Genomic DNA, 19,635 nt, shown 5'->3' on the forward strand with positions numbered 1-19,635 from the left:
TTTAAGATTTAGGCCTTGTTCATATTAGTAATAAATGTCTCTTCGCAATAAAACGTTAGGAGTACGGGTTCAATTACCAACTGAAGTTAGAAAGGCATCTCAATTTAAAAATTAAAAATAGGATACGCGCTAAGAGGGAAGAAATTTCAATTTGAAATCTCAAGTGTAATTTTTCCAGTAATTGCTGATGATTTTTGCAATCAATCTGCTGATTTGTGTAACATCGTTTCCATGTCTTTCAACTTACTCTACTTGTTACTTGGGTTTACTTTAATAAAAATAACTTATAGAGCTCTCATAACAAAAACGAGTATTTATTCTATGTTTATCACACAACGTTTCTGGTATGTACATTAATATCGATCTGGTGGTTTAATTCCTCGCCTCAGGTTTGCACGACCAGACCCACCACCTCTATTTCTACCATATTTGTTTTCCTTCTTTTCTTCTACCGGAACGCATTCAGTATGTAATGCAGAATATAAAGCTTTCGCATCAATGCTGTTACCTAAAATTAATTTTAATTCTTCCTGTAACAAAAAAGGCATTTATAAGATCACAATTTTCATTAAATATGACTTCACTGTCTGATAGCATAGAACATTTTTTGAATGTGTTGAAAAACTCACCTCGGATTTATTGTTTACATTTTGCATGTTTACACCTTTCCTCAGAAAAATATCTATATTTTTTGAAGTAATTCCTGGTAACCGCTGAACAAAATCATAAATATTCGAGTTGTATTTAGTCTCTATTGCGTCCAAATCTTCGTCACCGCCTACAGCAACAGCACTTTGTATGGTAGGCTCATCCTTTCCTTGCTAAAAAAAAATGCCCAATATTTTAATTTTCTTGACAAATTTCTAAAACCAACCGCTTTATAATTAAATGGAATGTATAAACATGCATCTGGAAGAAATAAGGACTTATCTAACTACATACCTACAAATCCATAAAATTGAATTCTTTCAATTCTATTATATTATTAAGATTATTGTTGAAAAGCTAGTACAGGTTTAACGTTAAAGAATTATTACCTTTAGTTCTTCAAATAACTGAGCAGTTGCATAAGGACTGGGGCTCCAAATAATTTTTAATTTAGGGAAGTGGATTGTGAGAAGTAACAATTTCTCTTGAATTCCAAAACTGTTACCGTTTTCGGAAATCATGTACTGATGCTAAAAATCGGTAGCATTACTATAATTTATGTGCGATGTGTGTTTAGAAACGAAAATAGGGACAATAAACCACTGTGTTTTAGTATTACAAGTAAAGACGAAGGTTTTTCATATTCGTCGAAAATAATTAACGAAAATGAAGGTGACACTATAATAGACTTTTTGTCTATTTTATAGTAATTTTCAGTTTATTATGCTACTCTAAATAGCATCTTAATGTTGGATGTGAATTAATAGCAAACTCCTCATTTTCACCACTTTTTCTATAAAACTTCGTCAAGGATAAGATTAAGTACATAAGTTTTGCTTATTGTTCACGCCTTTTCCAAGATCTTAATCAATCGATGTAAGCACAATGATGCTCACATTTTTAACTCCAAATTGTAAGTTATGTGTCCGGTTTTTGAAAAAAGCATAAAAAATATCCAAACTTTTAACTTACACTCCACCCGAATGGTCTATTCTGGTCAAATTCAATAAGTAACATTGGTTTGACATAGAACCTTTGCATTTGCATACACTGTTGATATAATCTTCCGGAGTTTAAGGAACTTATTAAATCGGATATACTTTTCCGTTCCACACAAATTTCAGGAGTCAATATGTAATCTCCCACCTAAAAAGAGGTTGTTTATATAACCAGAAAGATATGACAATAGCATGCCAATTGACTTAAAAACAATCAGTTACTTCAAGCAGATATTTGAATTAAATTAATTTAATTTATTAATTAAACGACAAAAAATGAAAAGATAAAATAACTCACCGTAATCGTCACCGGCTCGATATCTATCCCTCGTTTGTGTATTAGAGAGGGCAAATCGCTTCGGAATTCTCTCATGTCTACAATCACTATTCGTCTAGCAGGTTCTTTACTTTGACCACCTTGCCGTGTGTTTTTCTGTGGCGATAACCCCCCTCTTTGCAGTGTCATACACTGATCACTTTTTCCATCTTGATCTTCAGGCACAACCATATTCTATTATGAAAATAGGATAAGAATATAATAGTAAGAATAGTAGTAATAATGGATTAATTTGAGACGTTTTCTTACACAGAGTGAACCATTTTATACTCGCAAGATTAAAAAACCTTATTTGAAGTAAAATATTACAAGAAAATCTTACAGCACTAGTGTTGAAATACTGCATTTCAAACCTATATATCTTGCTGGCTGATTGTAATACTTACAGCTTTCGTTTCAATTAAAAATTCGAACGCCTCTTTTTCTCTCCTCAAACCAGTGAGATACGCTTGTTCTTCTACTGTATCTGCATGAATCAGAAAATAAATTTTCAAATGATCTTCTTCTGACCTGTGAGCTTCAAACATCTGTATTTGGAAATCTTAGTTATACTAGAATGTAAATAAGTGATGAAAACTTCTTACATACTTCTATCTCACGCACAGCTGTTACATTGCTGTGATACATAATGACAAAACTCGGCTTGAGTGTTTGTAAGGTGTTTTGAAGACTTATGTAATTTTCATCTCCTTTGAAAGTCTGAATCAATATTTTTGGAGCTGATATGGATCCGCAAATTTCAGTCAAGTTGATATTTTCCATCTGATTGAGAAAAGTGTTTGTTACTGTTTTACTACTTACTTGGATATAAGAAATAACTTGCCTGGGAAAAGGGGGTAAATTCTGATTCATTTAGAGTACTAGTGTCTTTCAAAAATGTTTCATTGGAACCATCTAAAACACTCTGGCTCATTGTTAGAATGTAGGTACTTTGAAACTCCACATTATCTACGTCCTCATCTTCATCTCTTTGAGCTTCTTCCATTTTTTCTTCAGATTCTTTACCAGTCTTTGCTTTTTTCCTAGTTACACGAGATTGCGGTTTAGGTTGAGATTCACTTGACGTTGCAATTTCTGGTATTTTACTGCAGTTTTTGAATTTATCACTTAGCGATTTCAAATTAATTTTCTTTTTTAACGCCAACATAAATAAGTACAAATGGGGTCCTGATGATAAAATCTAGAGCATAGCCCTTTTAATTATGAAAATTTAATTAATAAAAATATATCTTTACTTCATTTAGTTGATAGCAGGTTCTCTGATCTGAGCAGAGAATCAGTACTGTAGAATCTTTGGACCCAGATTTTCTTATTTCTGCTGGAATTTCTACCTTCAGTATATCGAGCAAGGCTTCCCATTTTGGACAAAACACAGGATTGAATTCTTAAATGAATAAAAAAACTTGTGTATTAGAACGACAATATATGTAGTGTTTCAAAAACATTTTTTTTTTTAATTTCTGTATTCACTGACTGTCCTTAATGCCTAATAAGTAGGTACCTTTATCCCCTGAGAACACCAGTGTACCAGCACTTTTAAAAAGCAATTCTGCAGAGCTATTCAAAACCCAGTCCACACTCCTTGCATATTCTGCTTTCCTATATTCCAAAATAGTCGAATAGAAAGATACAGAATCTGAATAAAACATCATTCTGAAACCAAGACTCGTAATTGTAGTCATGAATTTAAAATATAGAAAACTTACAGCAGTAAATGCCTAAGAGTTTTCAGTTCGGCAATGAGCTGCGTACTCTTATTACTAAGCCGATGCCAGATTTCATTCATTTGAGCTTGAAGGATTTTGTGAAATTTCTTCGTAAGGCAATTTTCGACAGTTACTTCCTGCATTTCAAGGCCAGGATTGATTCGTTTTAATTCTTTTACAGTACCATTCATTATTTCAAGAATGTAAGTTTGAATTGTTTTCATTTGTTCGGTAATTGGAATATGTAACTCCATGACCTGCGGCTGAAAGAAATACATTTAATGAAGAAAATTTCTCAAATTATAAACAAAAATTAAATTACCTCATGTTTCTTTAAACTACTTCTTACTAGAGCATGGAATCTTGGCCAAATATGTAACTCTTTCACAAATAATGCTCTCATGACACGCTCAACATGGCAAAATCCCATGGTAAAGCTTTGAGGACTATTTGAAAATGCCTTAATAAATCCGGTCTAAAATCAAATAGTACCGACTATATATAGTACCGCTATTCTTTTAAGGGCAACATTGTGCACAAAATATTCAGGCAACGCGTTGAAATCCTCCATTCTCGAAATCTGCATTCTCACCTTATTAAATTGCCTGTATAATTTTAAAATAAATGCCTCATTACAGCTTTCAAATATCTTGTGAGCTCTCAAAACAATAATGCCCGTTATCTTGTCAATTGGTATTCGATTCTTCAATAAATCAACAACTAAAATTCTCGACGGAAGAAAATGTATTCCGCCGCATAAGTATTCTTCTATTCTGAAAAATATATCATATTATAGCCATGAAACTATAATATTGCTGATTTACAACAGTTTGATGTGCAGTTCAAGCAAGATAGTTTAAACTTAGGCCTACCATTGAAGTCTTAGAAGTTGTAAGATATACCTGAAGATATACAAGATATTTCATTATAGTATATCAAAAATTCAGGGAGTGAATTTGTGCATAATTTTAAGAAAAAAATATCATATGAACATTGGTTAATTATTACTTTTTGTTTAAAATACATCATGATAAAAAAAATTAGTTTTTTCATATGTTCGTTTCATCCTTAAATATTTTTATAAAAATTGAGAAGCATAAAAAAGGTGTCACATATCTTTTGACGTAGACGTCTTTTAAAGGGAAAACAATGTTTTAAATTTAAGCAGTGACGTGGCCATTTACGAGACCTTCAACATTTTAAAGGAACAATATGATAGACCATTGTTTTTTTTTTAATAATTTTCTAATTGCTCCATGTTTCTGTGAAAAAAGATGTTTTAAATATTTTTCATATTTTCATTTAGTCTCTGAATTTTCAATTTATTAACACAACTTAGCTACAATTTAATCAACACAGTAGTACATTCATTAGGATATGTACTTGCAATTATATCTTACAATTTCAGAGATCTCACTAGTGTCTCAATTTGATGACATAACAATCCCTTTTTACAATGAAAATAAATAATTAAATGTATAATTAAGTACTGAATATGGATAATATAGTCAATTTAAAATTAATAACTGAAAATTGACAATTCTCTTATTTTAAAAGTACTCTTTAGAATATTTGAAGTAATTCTCTTTCTTATAACAATATAAGATCATCACCTTCATATTACCTAGTGTTTCCAGTTTCATGTTGAATATAAACATGCTGCCTATTCAATTTCTCATCAAAGTATTTTTGCTCTGAATCTGTTGCATTCAGAACCAAAACTAAATTTCCTGGATCTTGATAAACTTTGAGTATGTTCAGTATTATTAAATCCATATTTAATCCTCTGGAATAGAGGAATATTTATTAAGCTTCTCTTTTTAAGAAAAAAAGGAATAATTTGTAATACTTTGGGCTTTAAATTAAATATGATGAGATTTAAATTTAAACGCAACAGATAGTGTTGCAAATATTTTTACATTGGATTTCACAGTATGATTTGTACAGCAAACAATGATTAACATACAGCTGCTACTCAAAAGAGCATAGGCAAAGCTTCAAAATTCCTGAATGCTTAGATCAACTTGTGCAATCATAGTTTGAAAATAAGTTCAGTAAAACTCGATTTATTTTTGAATAACTTTATAAAAATGCATTGCTGTTAAATTTATTTTCTTAATTAGTAACACTTGATAATAGCAATGCAATTCTCATGGGCAGTTGAAGTACTAATTGGATTTAGCTGAAGTTTCCTAGGAAGACATGCATAAGAAGGCATAGTAGAAATCTAAACATGAACTTTATTGTTTAGAAGCGATAAATATGACATGCAAACATTTACCACAAGACAAGACAAGCTCAAAACTATATTTATCATTAGTCAATTCATCAAGTTCTGTTCTTTAATTTGCTCTTGAATGCATTTAAGTCCACCCTGATATGCCCATTCTAGTATAATTGGACCTTAGTGCCTTCTTACATCTCGCTGCTACAGAATTATGAATTGACTTTAACAAAACTTACTTTGCTGCAATAACTAAACCATCGGTTCGTACTAAATCTAAAAAGATTTGAGTTTCGAATTCTAGCATGTATTGAATGTCCACTTTGTCGAACAATGTATCATTAACATTGGGATTTGCTTCAGAATTAAACTCCATATTTAACGTTCCTAAAAATATCTTGTTTTCTGTTTCGTTTTGGCTTTAATCACATTTTATTTTATTAATTAATTGAAAAAATGTAAAGCAAGGTAATTCTAAAATTTTTCAAATTTTCTATTTTAATCAGATCTTGCCAGTTCAATCAAAACAATCAACAATGGCGGTCGCATGCAGCGATGGTGCACCTATTTCCATGAAAATAACGTCAACTGCCTTTTTCCTTCTAAGTCAAGGGTAGCGTGTCACAGCAGAAAGTCCAACCAACACTCTGCTGGACGCGGATAATCATTAACGTTGAACAACGGAAAGACTATTTGAAAAATGAATTACGGAAAAATACTGTGTTATCTCCTGAATTTCATACGGTGGGTCACTGAGAACGCGGTAGAAATGGAGGAAGATTGAAAAAAAAACATTCAGGATGTTCCAAAAATGGATTTTCGTAGCGATTGGGGGTCTTGACAAGCGCAAGAATTTTACAAATCAAACGTGAGGAATTTCCCCCTATGAGTATACCCAAAGTTATCCAATATACCGAACGACATAGGAAACATGTAGTAACAGCTACAATTTTTAATTTATTTAAATATACAGAATGATTGATTAACAATGGGAAATCCGAAAGTTTAAAGTTTTGCATGTCTATTAGTGACTATTAGCGCAGACATAGTTCATCGAAAAGTTGATAGTTTGAGAAATATACAGGGTGTTGAATGTTAGAACAAAGCTATAGTCTATGAGTGAGTACAACACAAAAAATGAAGTTGGAGGGATATAACGTTTACGTATGCGCCAGGCGTGGACAAACAACTTAAAAAAAGAGAATTTATTGCCGAATGAATAACGTTTTCATTCCTAACCTAAATCTGTAAAAACTCCCTAATGTAAATTTGACGTCGTCTTTGTTTAGGTTTTTTATTTTATCACAATCACAACAAATAAACCAAAAATTGTAATATTAACTGAGTCACGAGTACTTACGTCTACGAATATAATAAATTTAAAGTTAAACTTGTTAGTAGAATTCTAGCTGCAGTTTTAGATTTTTAGTTAACAGAGGCTAATTTGAAGCCTCCACCGCATGAAAGGCGCAGCCCGATAGGCAATAATTTAAAATGTTGGCCTCTCCTGAAGGTTCTGCAAATAATATGGATAAAGTGCCCTTTGTTAACGCGTCAAGCTCTTCAGTTATGAAGAAAATATCAGGGATTTTCTCCAGAAATCATTATGCAACTTCAAGTGATGGCTCAGGGTCCAGTTATGTGCAGTTTGGGACGTTCTCTGAAGAAAATAGTACCAGAACACTGGGCTCCTTTGCCGGAGTTTTCGCGCCAGTGAGTTTGTCCATGTTCTCAGCATTAATATTTTTACGTATGGGTAAGTAATCATTTTACATGAAGTACTTAATATAACTTCTTGCGTGACTAAGTCTATTAGACAGTAGCTTAAGGTGTTGGCAATTTTACTAACAGAACAATATTTGGTGAAACATTGAAGTGAAGAGTTTTACTCCCCTTTGTAGTTTCCAATAATATTATTGTTGAAGTGCATTTATTCACGTTTGATTTACTGGCCCCAAAGAGTGTGGATTCTGATGAATTCCTTTCATGTTAGTTTGTCAGTAGATATCATCTTTTGAGTATACAGTGTATTCAGATTTTAGTTAATTAGACTAAAGCTGGGTTCCTATGCATACTATGAGCTGTGTAAATGTTAATAGGTTTCACTATAAAACCAATTTTCTCTATTCTGTATTTCATTAAATTTGTTATAATAATTGAACTTTAGACACCAACGACATCAGTTTTGTTCTAGTTAGGAGCGCTTTTCTAAATGTTCACTAGAAATAGAATTTTTGCTTAAAAAATGCCCAATTTGACTTACTATTTCTGTAACATATTGAAAGTATAGTATATTTTTAGGATACATTGTAGGAAATGCAGGATTGCTGGTTACATTAGCCCAATTTACCATAGCATATGCAATTCTTGTATTCACTGTAACATCAGTTTGTGCAATTTCCACAAATGGTGCAGTTGAAGGAGGAGGTGTTTATTGTATCCTTTATTTTTTCAGTTCAATCAAAGGATAAACTCTTAAGTATTCTTATGTTTAAATACAAGCTAATTTCTATAAATACTCTGAAATGAAGCCAAGTTATTGGTCAGATCCTTGGTTCCTATGGAAAGTGACTTTTTCCATAGTTAGCAGTACATCATTTATCACTTAGTGATTACATTCATCTCCTATTTAGCCATTTACAGATGTTAAATTATATATTATCCTTAATAATACTAATAGTTATGATTAGCAGAACTTTGGGACCCGAATTTGGAGGCTCAATAGGAACATTATTTTTCTTGGCCAATATGGTTAGCAGTGCCCTTTGTATTTCCGGTTGCGTTGAAGGCCTTGTAGAAAATTTTGGACCTTCAGGTAAGATCTTTAATGAAAATTCTGTTGTTCCATTTTTTTTAGAGATTGCAGTGTTTTTTTTAATGGTTACAGACAACTTAATCTGTTTTATTAATTGTATTTAGTATAAAAACATGTGAGTGGGTTACTATTGATAATTGAAGAGGGAACCCCAAGAGAAATTTTAACTATGTCAGTAATCTAATTTATACAACAATTCTTTAGACAGATAAGGAATGTGTCCCGGTCTAAAAATAAAATTTATAGTTGAATAAAAAAGTTTTTTCCCTGATTCCTGACGAGACAGAAAGTTAAAAATTAAGTTAAATCATCCACTTTATATTTGAGGAAAATAGCGGTATCTTTTTGTCCATGTCATTCTAGGACTTCCTGTATTTAGTTTTGTTTGTAGGTTATTTTATGAAGAATATCGTCAAAGACGGACGTTGGTGGCAATTTCTCTATTCCTCAGTTTTGAACCTTGTAAACCTAATAATATGTCTCATTGGCGCTGCCATGTTTGCCAAAACTACAGTATTTGTATTGGCCATCGTCTGCTCATGTTTAGCTCTTACATTTTTTACTTTCTTTTACGAAGGAGAAATTCAAGTATGATCTCAAAATTTATCTCGATTACTTATTTCTTCAAAAGTTGTTAATTTTAGGTTCCCGTACCTGCATCCAATACTCTGCATCCAAACGTGACAAATTATACTTATACAGGTTTAAATTTTACTACACTAAAAAGTAACATTTTCGATCATTATGGTGAAGATTACACAGCGACTGGCCAATTAGTGACTTTTGCTACTGTTTTTGGTGTACTCTTTTCGGGTGTTACTGGAATTATGGCCGGGGCGAATATGAGTGGTAAGTTATAGTGGATAATCGTTTTTCTACTGATTTAAATTTTATGTTTTTATTTAGGTGAATTGAAAAATCCTGGCAGATCAATTCCCAGAGGAACACTTTCAGCAGTAGCATTTACCATGGTGATTTATATAGTAATGTCTTTTTTGGCCGCCGCTACTTCCACTACAGAATTATTGCAGAACAATTACTTATTTTTAGCAGGAATAAGGTGAGCCTTACAGAGGCCACAGTCTTGAATTTGGGGCTAGGGAATGGTATCCCCTTGAGAATGACATGAAAATATCTCAAAACTCTCATATGAACTGCGGAGTCAATTGAAAAATTTTGCAACTTACGAGGGCGTTGTGAAATGTATGTGTGTTCATATTTTGCACACCAAGTGTCATACTTATTTTTGGAGTTCTCAATATATACAATTTTAAAGCCGTTCCTATGAGACGTTCTATTTCGTAAATTCGAGAATTTGACCTCTCATTTTCATTTGTTTAGTTTTTGCAGGGAATATATCTCTAATTCTCATTTTTAGTGTTTTCCCTCCAAGTGTTGCTATTGGTTTATTCACTGCAACTTGGTCGGCGGCATTAAGCAATGTAATTGGTGGTTCGCGAGTTTTAGAAGCCCTTGCAAAAGACCGAATTTTTGGTATGAAACTTTCATGATTTCATTTTATGTTACCATTTTTGAATGAATACTATTTATTTCATAGGTTCATTATTAAATTTTGTGATCAAAGGCACATGGAAGGGAAACCCAATCACTGCTGTACTGATTTCTGCCGGACTAGTGCAGCTTGTTCTTCTGATTGGTTCTCTTAATGTAATTGCTCAACTAAACGCCGTACTCTTTTTGTTGAGTTATTTGGCAACAAATTTAGCCTGTTTAGGACTAGAACTTGCTGGAGCCCCAAACTTTAGGCAAGAAAAATATTAATTTAAATATTTCTAGAAATCAAATTCTTGTTTCTTCCGAAATCGAGTTTAACTTACTTATGCCTATATTATTAATATGCTATTGACGTTCACTGTAAGGTAATCTATAAAAACATTGACATAGAACCTCTAGATTTATGTCTTCCATAGAAATTCGTTTCAAGTTAAAGAGCATTAATAATTGGGTTCTCAATTGTTTTCCATCATTCTCAGGTTAATTAATTTATAAATTAATTTTCAGACCATCTTTCTCATTTTTTACATGGCACACTGCTCTAATAGGTCTGTTGGGAACATTCATAATGATGTTTGTGATAAATAGCATCTATGCAGCATGCAGCATCCTCATGTGTCTATTCCTGGTTATGTTCCTGCATTTCTTTTCACCTTCTAAAGGTACTGATTGGGGCAGTATTTCACAAGCTTTGATATTTCACCAAGTAAGTGATTCATACAATAATAAGGAATTTTGGACATGGTTTCCACTTTATTTCTTAATAATTATCAAATCTAGATAATATAATTTTATATGATTTCAAAATTTGTTTTGCAGGTTAGAAAATACCTACTTTTGTTGGATTCACGGAAAGATCATGTAAAGTTTTGGCGCCCCCAAATGTTATTGTTAGTGAATAGTCCCAGATCGGCATGTCCTTTAATTGATTTTATAAACGATCTCAAAAAAGGAGGTCTATATGTTTTGGGACACGTCGTTAAAGGAGAATCAGTATCAGGTAATCAAATTTAACTATTTACGTAATAAATCATAAATAATGTCATACAAGGTGATCCGAAACTGATGGCTAAAAATGATTTCTGCACAATTTATTATTCCGAAGAGTAACAAATTTATTGCATTATTGTGACGTAATTGAGAATGTTAAAATAATAGCTATCAAGTTTTTAATTTTCGCATTTGTTGCTACAGGTGCCGATCCTACCTTAGAGATGGTACCACATTGGCTTAATCTGGTAGATCATTTAAAAGTTAAAGCATTCGTTGAATTAACTGTAGCCAGTAGTGTTAGGGAAGGTTTACAGCATTTGATGCGACTTAGTGGAATGGGGGCGATGAAGCCGAATACAGTGGTTTTTGGATTTTTAGACGCTGAGGAACCCACGGATTTTTTTTCAAGGTAGAAAAACAAGTTGTTTAAAAGCAAAAACTTGATAAAAAGCCTGTAATGTATCGTAAAAGATAACTTGACTACATTTTTTAGTCAAGAATCGTCATACCACAATGTGGAATTCGATAATGATGTATTTCCTCTTGGAGACGCGGGTTCACTGTCCCCTTTAGAGTATGTCCAAATGATGAGGGACGTTTTGAGGATGAACAAAAATCTTTGTCTTTGCAGAAATTTCTCAAAACTACGAAAAGATCCAAAGACGTAAAGACATTATGTAACTTTTATGGAAGGTAATATTTGAAGTAATATTATTTCAGTGTTAAATCGAAATTATATATCGATGTGTGGCCCGTAAATTTCTTGAATCCTGGTGAATTGGATGCATTTGACATAACATCGCTCTTTATGATGCAACTCGCGTGTATCGCTAATATGGTCCCTCTTTGGAGTAAACTGAAACTGAGGATTTGCGTCTGCGATGAAACACGAACGAGTTACTTTCAGCTTAATTCCACTGGTCAGAATCAAGTAGAGAGACTAAAAACGATGCTCAAGGAACTCCGTATCAGTGCTGAAATATTCCCAGTCGTCGAGTGGGCCAATGTGATCGAATCTCACGGGGCTAATATGGAGACGTATGTCAAAAAGTAAGTCTTGGGTGTTACTTACGTACATATACGAGGTATCGCAAAATCATGTAAAAATCCGATTATTATAGGCGTTTTATGAATTGTGGTGCCAAACTGTCAAGACTAATGAGTGATAGAAATATGAGTTCAGTTTAATTTTAAAAAAACCGTTCGCAAATCTGTAATTTTCCGGCTATAACGTGTCAGAACTAGATATTTTAAAGAAAAAAAATTGTACGCCACTTCCCCTCATGGAAAAAAAATCACTGTGATAAAAACACCCTTTTTCATCTTGGCACTACAATTTTTACACGCTCGATATAAACGGTGACCAAATTGAATATTCCTCTTAATAGTAAAAAATACTCGTTAATATCTAAGTGCAATATTTATCAACCTTGGCAATTAGCAATGGTTTGCATGTATCCAGTGGATATAAAATGAATTTTTTCTATAACCATATGAAAATTTAACAGCTTGCGCGTTAAAAACGGATTTCGATGAAATCCCGTAGCTTTGCTAGTATAAACAGACTCGCCTTGTATTGTGATTTTTTTTTAGTTTTAATACGATGATTCTCGATCAAACGGCGGAAACCGCAGTTACTTTCATCTATCTTCCATCAACCCCCATTGAGGATGAACGTGCTGGATGGTACTATGATAATTTAGAGGTTCTCTCCAGTAATTTACCGCCCACCATTTTTGTTCATGGGGTTAACACTGTCACGTCGACTACATTATAAAGTTTTATAAATTTGGAATAATGCAATCATGATTGTAAATGAATCTTGATTTTTGAGTATTAGATATTTGAAAGATAATCTCAAGAATCGAGCTACAGCCTTCTATGTTGATCGACTTCGATACGTTCAATAGTTGTTCTCTCTGCATTATTAGTGGATCGCTCTGAATGGTTATAAGAGTCTTACGGTAGGTAGGCTGAGAATCCCATAATAAAGCATATCGCTTTAAATAAGATTTGGAAGATTTTTTAACAAAATAAAATATATGCTGACATAATTGATTATAAATCATAAAATGCATTCTTTTTTTACAAAAAACAAATTGGAAAAATTACGTTTGGGAATTTTTTTAATGTCATATTTGCAAGATGTGTTATATCACCAACATTTTTGTTAGATTTAATTTTATCAAGTTTTAAACTTGTTTGATTTTATTATACATGCGTTTATTGAAGTGACCCTATATACCTTACGATTTGGTCATTATCCATGTCATGCTTTAATGCTCCCTGAACAAATATTAGATAAAATATAATATAGATTATTACCGCCAAGTTAACAACAAATACTATTCCTATTTAAATTCCGTTTTATATCATCCAATTTTTTCAGCTACTTGTGAAATAATATGCTCTCTTTTTATTGTGGTTTGAGATTTAAGTTTTGAATACAAACCATAATGTTATGGACTCAGTAGAGCAGAGAACTTTTCTTCCATATAAAAAATTATTTTCCTCTGTGTTTATAATTTTATAATTACCTACCACTAGCTCTAAATGCTATTAATGGTAAGTAAGTGATTATAAAACTATACATACAAATTCATATACATGAATTGTCAGTTGGAATTCCAGTGCATGAACAAAATTCGTGATTCTAAGTTAGGAAAACTTAAATATTCATAAGGTCAAAAAATGTTATAAAACAAAAATTCACGTGCTGTAGTACTGTCGTCAATAGGTTCTATTAAAATTTCGCCATGTAATTAGCATGTTCAAATTGACATGATATTGATATAAAGCAATAATTTGAGACCAAATTATGAATGTCTTGTTAATTTTAATACGCAGCCAGTTTCTGTACAATCCATGTGACTGATATTTCAAAGTTTTTATGAAATTTGGATTGCAGTTAAAGTTGACAGCACGTGAACAATTTAGCCTTAACATCTATAAAAAGTGCTATTATCAAGGTCAAGAGTATTAGGCAAGTGGAATAAGTGACGCTAGTACTTATGGTTTATGATGATGTATTGTATCAATGAATTTTATCTACACAAACGTTGGTAGTAAGATGAAGAAAGATCATTGAAAAAATTGTCAAATTGGCGTTGAAATATCGGAGATATGGCTGCGATCGATTAATCTATTAACCAAATATTTCATGGTAAATTGCTTAATCAACGCCCTACCTTTACGGTTCGTGTGAGATTTTTTTAATAATCACCCATTATATAAAAATTTGCCTTATATATCTGTGATTGACTATAAAAAATTAAATGTAATAGTCTCATAGCTTTAAAAGTATTTTGATATCTGAAAAATATATATTTTTTACTTTTTAGTATTACCTTCTATTCCTGTAGGGAAGACGACTTTCATTAAACTTTCAAAAAAAGTACGCACAACATTTTAAATAGCCTGTATAAAGCCGTCCTTGTTCAAATTAGAAAATATTCGAGGGTTAATAACATTTTCTATTCTATTTGTCGCTTGCATTCAATGCAAACCGTGTTTGGATGTTTAGAAATTTTAAAAGTTATGCACCTTTATAGAGAAAAATTAGCATTGTGCCAGTATTAGATTTGACAAGCAGTTGTTTAAAAGCATTGAAACTTATTTTTTCTAAATAATTTTCAGAGATTTATCCAACAAAAATATGTTGATACAAATATAGGGGCCAGAGTAAACCTCAGATATTGGTCATTTGGTGATTATCATAGTGGGAACAAAACTTATTGTAAGCGCATACAATATTTAGGAATGATGAAATGAATTTACTAATATCTGAATGTATATAAAATATATTTCACATTTACACCTAAATATAAATAAAATTAACAACGAATAAAACAAGCTAAATAAAAATAATATGTAAATAATGTGTAAATCTATTTGCAAATTTCCATTTGGTAATTTACTTAAATCATATTCATTACATCTACCGCAGAGTAAACGCTAAAAACTACAAACTTAGAATAAAATATCTAGTTTTTTGGGTCTTAAAAATAATATCTAATTCTAATATGGTATTAAAAGAGATCATTCATAATTAATTACATAAAAATTCCTTATTTATAAAAAAAAATCACATCAATAAATTTCCTATACTTCTATCTGTATATTAAATGGTAGATTCAATACTTATACTGGAATAATTGTCTTTATAATTGGATTTAATTATTTAATTTGGTTACTGATTTATGGAAGGTCATGTAAATTGTGGACAGTATAAAGTGTATCAATTCTCATATAAACAATACTGGATGCTTCTAATGTTTTAGGTAACAGATTAACAGCTTTCTTTATCTCCTCTTCATCGCCGCAAACCTAAAAATTTTAATTTCAGATCAAAATTGCATATTAGCTCATACTTAATTAAAGAAACAAATGATTCAACCTTTTTTTAATTAATGTAGTTCTCATTTTAATTTCGTAATTGTATATTTGATACTTGGTGCCATCAAAACAAATGGATGATTAGGTTTTATATGCTTGGTGGCTTAAATTAACTTACCCTTTTTAGTAACTGCTCTCTTGTGGGAAGAGTATACATGGCAACTTGTGCCCCTTTTCTAATGATAAAAGAATGATGTTTAGCAAGTGTTTGATCATAGGCTTCCCTACATGCAACAACTGTTGTAGCTTGATCTTCCAATTCTGATACTTTCTTGAGAAATAACTGGATAAAATCTTTAAAATATGTATGATTAATTTAACTTTTGTTTTTAAATATTCAACTGATAAAAACTTATACATTCAACATAAGACTTGAATATACATAAACTTGTTATGTTAGTGCAATTACCTAATCCCCTGTGTATCCTCAAAAGAGTTCTGCTTCCTGAAACATATCCCTTCCTTTGTAATAAGTCATTCTCTTTTTCATGCTCTATCATTGTTTTTACAGTTTTATATTTATGGGATGTATCATTATCTTTTAAAAGACTGTTAAGGTGATCCATTTTCTGTCTCAAGTCTTTGCTCACAAAGCCAAATACAGTGCCCATCAAGTTAAAAAATCTACAAAAAATTTAAATATACAATAATTCATCAGAATCAGACAATAAAACGATACTGAGACATAATTTTCAAAGGTAGTAAATGAGAAAAAAGATAATGCTTGGGATTGAACTAGATGAAGTTACATTTTGATTAGAGAGAAAATTGCTGGTGCATGTAGAGAATCATAGAGAGTGAGTATCCAAGATTATAGCACAACACCTTCATCACCAAAACTAGCATTTATTGAAGTTCTTACTTGCTAAGTTCTTCGAAACTTTCCAAATATAGTTCCAAATCAATGTCATCTTCCTCCTGCAAAGATGCTTGGAATTTATCATGAACAATTTTCATATCAAATTTTTCCATGTTCTGGTTTTGAGACATCTTCCTAGAGAACCTGAAAATTTCTGTTGCAAATGAGGAATATTGAAAATCGGATAGTTACGTTGATTCAAGTTTTTTGTTGGTGTTAAATCCAATTAAACCTTGGAAAGTATTGAAAAAGTGAAAATAATTTCTATTTGAGGTTAAAATAAAACATCGTATTCCATCAATGTCAAAATCAAATTATCAATTGTGAGTTAGGTGTATGAGTAGTATGAACTCAACCAAAAACACTAACTTGTAATGTCAGTCCACATTTGTTGTCCTTGTCCTTCGTTCAGAAACGTACTGGACAGAACGGGAGACATATGTTGTGAAAATTATACCAGCCGGTTTTCTGAAATATTTAGTTATTTGTTGTTGGCTACGTTTTCGGTTTTGTTTGTTTAATTTCTTCTCTACAAAACCTTCATCGATAAAGAAAATAAAAAATAATTGTTATGGATAATTCTGTTTAACTTAAAAAATGGCTGAGGAGCAGGATTCGGATGGAATTACAGATTCCCCTAGAAAAGGTGTGCGAATGCAGGATATCTAGTTCTAGCTCTAAGGTGTTATTAGCTGAAAAATCAGTCTAGGTCAGGTACCATTATTAAGAGGATAGTTTTCAAAGTGACATAGCACTTTCCTCAACATGTTACCAAGACTCTGATTTTTGCCCCTCAAAATTTATCAAAAGAATAGTTTTCATATGAAGGTACTAACCCAGTGGCATATGTTTGAGCAAGTGCCTATTTCCAAGTTAACAGAAACTGTATATCTATCTTTCCAAAACTGCACAAACTTCTATACTGTAATTTGATCAGTTAATTACATACTCCCTTTTCATTATAGCACATATGTTGGTAATTTTTTTGTAACTTCAATAATTACTGAAAGGATCCACATTTAGAATAAAAAATTGACATCTTATAAAGAAGTCTGGTGAATATGTGGTAGAATTAAATATAGGGTAATTTGTATGGTCTCTTCAATAGAAGTAGACAATTTTGTAAACAGGAAACTGCATTTCTGATATACCACCAAGTTAAAAGAAATGTATACACCATTTCGATTTATGTAACTAATAGTTGAAAAGTTTTTACTTAGGATAATATGTTAAATTATACGAGGCATGCTTATAATTTTAATATGTGATCATTAGTTTTGAAATTTACATAATGTTTCAATTGAAATTTTGAGATTGATATTGGCTCACAATTCACAACTCTGCTTTAGTGATACCATTTCTATAAGATAGAATGTGACTTTTTATACCTGTGTACACTAGATTTATGGAAGTTGTATTTTTTAGTTTTATAAAATTTGCTCACCTTCATGAATCATCTTGTATATGTGCTTTTACTTTTAGGACCAACATTATCAACATCAACCTCCAGTTTTGAAGCTTTAGATCCTCATGATCCTAATTTGAGCAGATTGGCTAATACCCTCTTCAGCAAAACTTCTGAATATCTTTATGGGGAATTAACATCCACTGTAGAGGATTATAAGTTACTTGAAAATATGAATAGAGCCACCATAACAAAGTATACTGACATGAAACATATTGCAGCGAATGTTAGTAAGAGCATGGGGGAGTTAAATGAAAAATGTAAGTAGACATTTTATAAAATTAAAGTGTGTTTGAAAGTCTTGCATAAATTGTATTAAAAAGAAGAAGACATGTTTTTTAGAAAAGATAGAAAAGAATTTTCTAAATAATTGATTTAATTGTTAATCATTTTTATTATAGATGATTCATTGCTACCTCTTCTGCAACAGATAGACCAAATAGAAGACAGCGTGATTAAATTGGAACAAGCAGCATATAAATTGGATGCATATTCAAAACGACTGGAGGCAAAGTTTAAAAATATAGAAAAACGGTGAAATAAATATTGGAGTCAGATAAATCTATATAGGCGAATACTCGGATTGGGTCCCGTGGGCTAAAATTTTGGAACACTCCCGTGAAAACCGTTCTGCTCTATTTGCAATACCTAATGAGATACAGAAATTTTTTAGCTTTTAAGTTTTATGACCCGATATTAAAAATTCATTATTTTTTCTGCAGTTTTAGAGCATCGTAATGTGGCGTATTTAATAGTAAACAATATGTTTTTTTTATTTTCCATATAGGGTGAGTTTTTCCCTGGTTAGTAAGGAATGTCACAAACTCCTAAAGCTACAGGTTATATAAATGGAGACACACAAGAAAGATGAAAATGTTTTCCACCAAATGAGACTAAACAAATTCTAAAATAGAATTTTAAATTCTAGAACGAACCTTAAAGCAAATTTTCATATTCGATAGCTGCTAATATACACGGTTCCGAAATCTGCAGATTTGTGTCATAATTGGTTTATGTGTTATTATCGTAGTATAACAATATAATTTAATTAAATTTGTTTCGAAAAGGGTTTGTTTAATTGAAGAAAATGTATTTTTGGTAGATCTTCGTTTCCGTTCACAAAAGTAGTCTCAAAAGGAAGAGCTCAGTAAAACTAATACTAGATACTGATGAAAAATAGGTTAAAATATATTTCCAACATTTGCAGCAACAGTAACTACTCTGTGAATATAGTTAAGGATCTGCAAAGTTGCTATGAACCTAAACTAAAAAGTTAATACAAAATGTAATTTTCATTTTATTTTGGCGCACGCTAATTGGAGTTTTGTTGCTAATGGATAATACTGAAATAATTGGCGTTTATACCGAATTCACAAAAATATTCTATGCATTGGTATTTTGGGAAATATTAAACTATTTTACAGGTATGTATTTCATATTTTGGTTTTTATGTAAACAGTAAAGTCAAAAATAATATAAAATAAAATCATTTCATTTGGTTCTTCATAATTCATCGAGATCAGGGGGATCATACTATGTCACATGTAAATTATAGATGTTATTTCTTGTTTTGTTCTCATCTTATAGGAACATGTAAAAATGATGTGAAATTTTTGATGACATTGAGTGTTAAAGAATTGTTTTCTCATTCGAGTCACTTTCATACAAGTTACAAATTTC

At 31.5% G+C, this 19,635-nt stretch overlaps 4 protein-coding genes across 8 annotated transcripts; 2 read left to right on the forward strand and 2 right to left on the reverse strand.

Annotated features, from left to right (window-relative positions):
* Positions 1 to 298: 298 nt before the first annotated feature.
* On the reverse strand, positions 299 to 6,676 carry mei-9 (DNA repair endonuclease XPF mei-9). The gene is made up of 15 exons (XM_066285673.1): positions 6,153 to 6,676; positions 5,314 to 5,475; positions 4,282 to 4,462; positions 4,012 to 4,164; positions 3,690 to 3,952; positions 3,485 to 3,636; positions 3,219 to 3,367; positions 2,807 to 3,163; positions 2,572 to 2,745; positions 2,370 to 2,510; positions 1,945 to 2,157; positions 1,621 to 1,794; positions 1,038 to 1,178; positions 630 to 821; positions 299 to 530 (listed from the first exon to the last, which is right to left on the reverse strand). The coding sequence occupies exons 1-15, from the start codon at positions 6,287 to 6,289 to the stop codon at positions 354 to 356; spliced, it is 2,766 nt and encodes a 921-aa protein (XP_066141770.1). The 5' UTR covers positions 6,290 to 6,676; the 3' UTR covers positions 299 to 353.
* On the forward strand, positions 6,675 to 14,576 carry LOC136341073 (solute carrier family 12 member 9). Of its 3 annotated transcripts, none has more exons than XM_066285676.1 (15): positions 6,675 to 6,781; positions 7,343 to 7,669; positions 8,215 to 8,349; positions 8,594 to 8,728; positions 9,120 to 9,316; positions 9,373 to 9,577; positions 9,635 to 9,788; positions 10,107 to 10,222; positions 10,287 to 10,494; positions 10,751 to 10,949; positions 11,063 to 11,243; positions 11,438 to 11,645; positions 11,730 to 11,900; positions 11,957 to 12,286; positions 12,830 to 14,576. In XM_066285676.1, the coding sequence occupies exons 2-15, from the start codon at positions 7,408 to 7,410 to the stop codon at positions 13,011 to 13,013; spliced, it is 2,685 nt and encodes an 894-aa protein (XP_066141773.1). In that variant the 5' UTR covers positions 6,675 to 6,781; positions 7,343 to 7,407; the 3' UTR covers positions 13,014 to 14,576. The 3 variants fall into 3 exon arrangements, with proteins under 3 accessions (XP_066141773.1, XP_066141772.1, XP_066141771.1); XM_066285675.1 differs by lacking the exon at positions 6,675 to 6,781 and adding an exon at positions 6,827 to 7,032; XM_066285674.1 differs by lacking the exon at positions 6,675 to 6,781 and having other exon boundaries at positions 6,827 to 7,669.
* A 444-nt stretch (positions 14,577 to 15,020) lies between these two features.
* Positions 15,021 to 18,059, reverse strand: LOC136341077 (ceramide-1-phosphate transfer protein). 3 transcript variants are annotated; one of them, XM_066285680.1, is made up of 5 exons: positions 17,935 to 18,059; positions 16,494 to 16,634; positions 16,041 to 16,255; positions 15,750 to 15,925; positions 15,021 to 15,562 (listed from the first exon to the last, which is right to left on the reverse strand). In XM_066285680.1, the coding sequence occupies exons 2-5, from the start codon at positions 16,619 to 16,621 to the stop codon at positions 15,434 to 15,436; spliced, it is 648 nt and encodes a 215-aa protein (XP_066141777.1). In that variant the 5' UTR covers positions 16,622 to 16,634; positions 17,935 to 18,059; the 3' UTR covers positions 15,021 to 15,433. The 3 variants fall into 3 exon arrangements, with proteins under 3 accessions (XP_066141777.1, XP_066141778.1, XP_066141776.1); XM_066285681.1 differs by lacking the exon at positions 17,935 to 18,059 and adding an exon at positions 16,860 to 16,997; XM_066285679.1 differs by lacking the exon at positions 17,935 to 18,059 and adding an exon at positions 16,683 to 16,811.
* Blos2 (biogenesis of lysosome-related organelles complex 1 subunit 2) lies at positions 16,998 to 19,021 on the forward strand. The gene is made up of 3 exons (XM_066285685.1): positions 16,998 to 17,136; positions 17,973 to 18,215; positions 18,357 to 19,021. The coding sequence occupies exons 1-3, from the start codon at positions 17,088 to 17,090 to the stop codon at positions 18,491 to 18,493; spliced, it is 429 nt and encodes a 142-aa protein (XP_066141782.1). The 5' UTR covers positions 16,998 to 17,087; the 3' UTR covers positions 18,494 to 19,021.
* The last annotated feature ends 614 nt before the right edge of the window (positions 19,022 to 19,635 follow it).

The sequence above is a fragment of the Euwallacea fornicatus genome, chromosome 9, assembly GCF_040115645.1.
Source record: "Euwallacea fornicatus isolate EFF26 chromosome 9, ASM4011564v1, whole genome shotgun sequence".
NCBI classification, from domain to species: domain Eukaryota; kingdom Metazoa; phylum Arthropoda; class Insecta; order Coleoptera; family Curculionidae; genus Euwallacea; species Euwallacea fornicatus.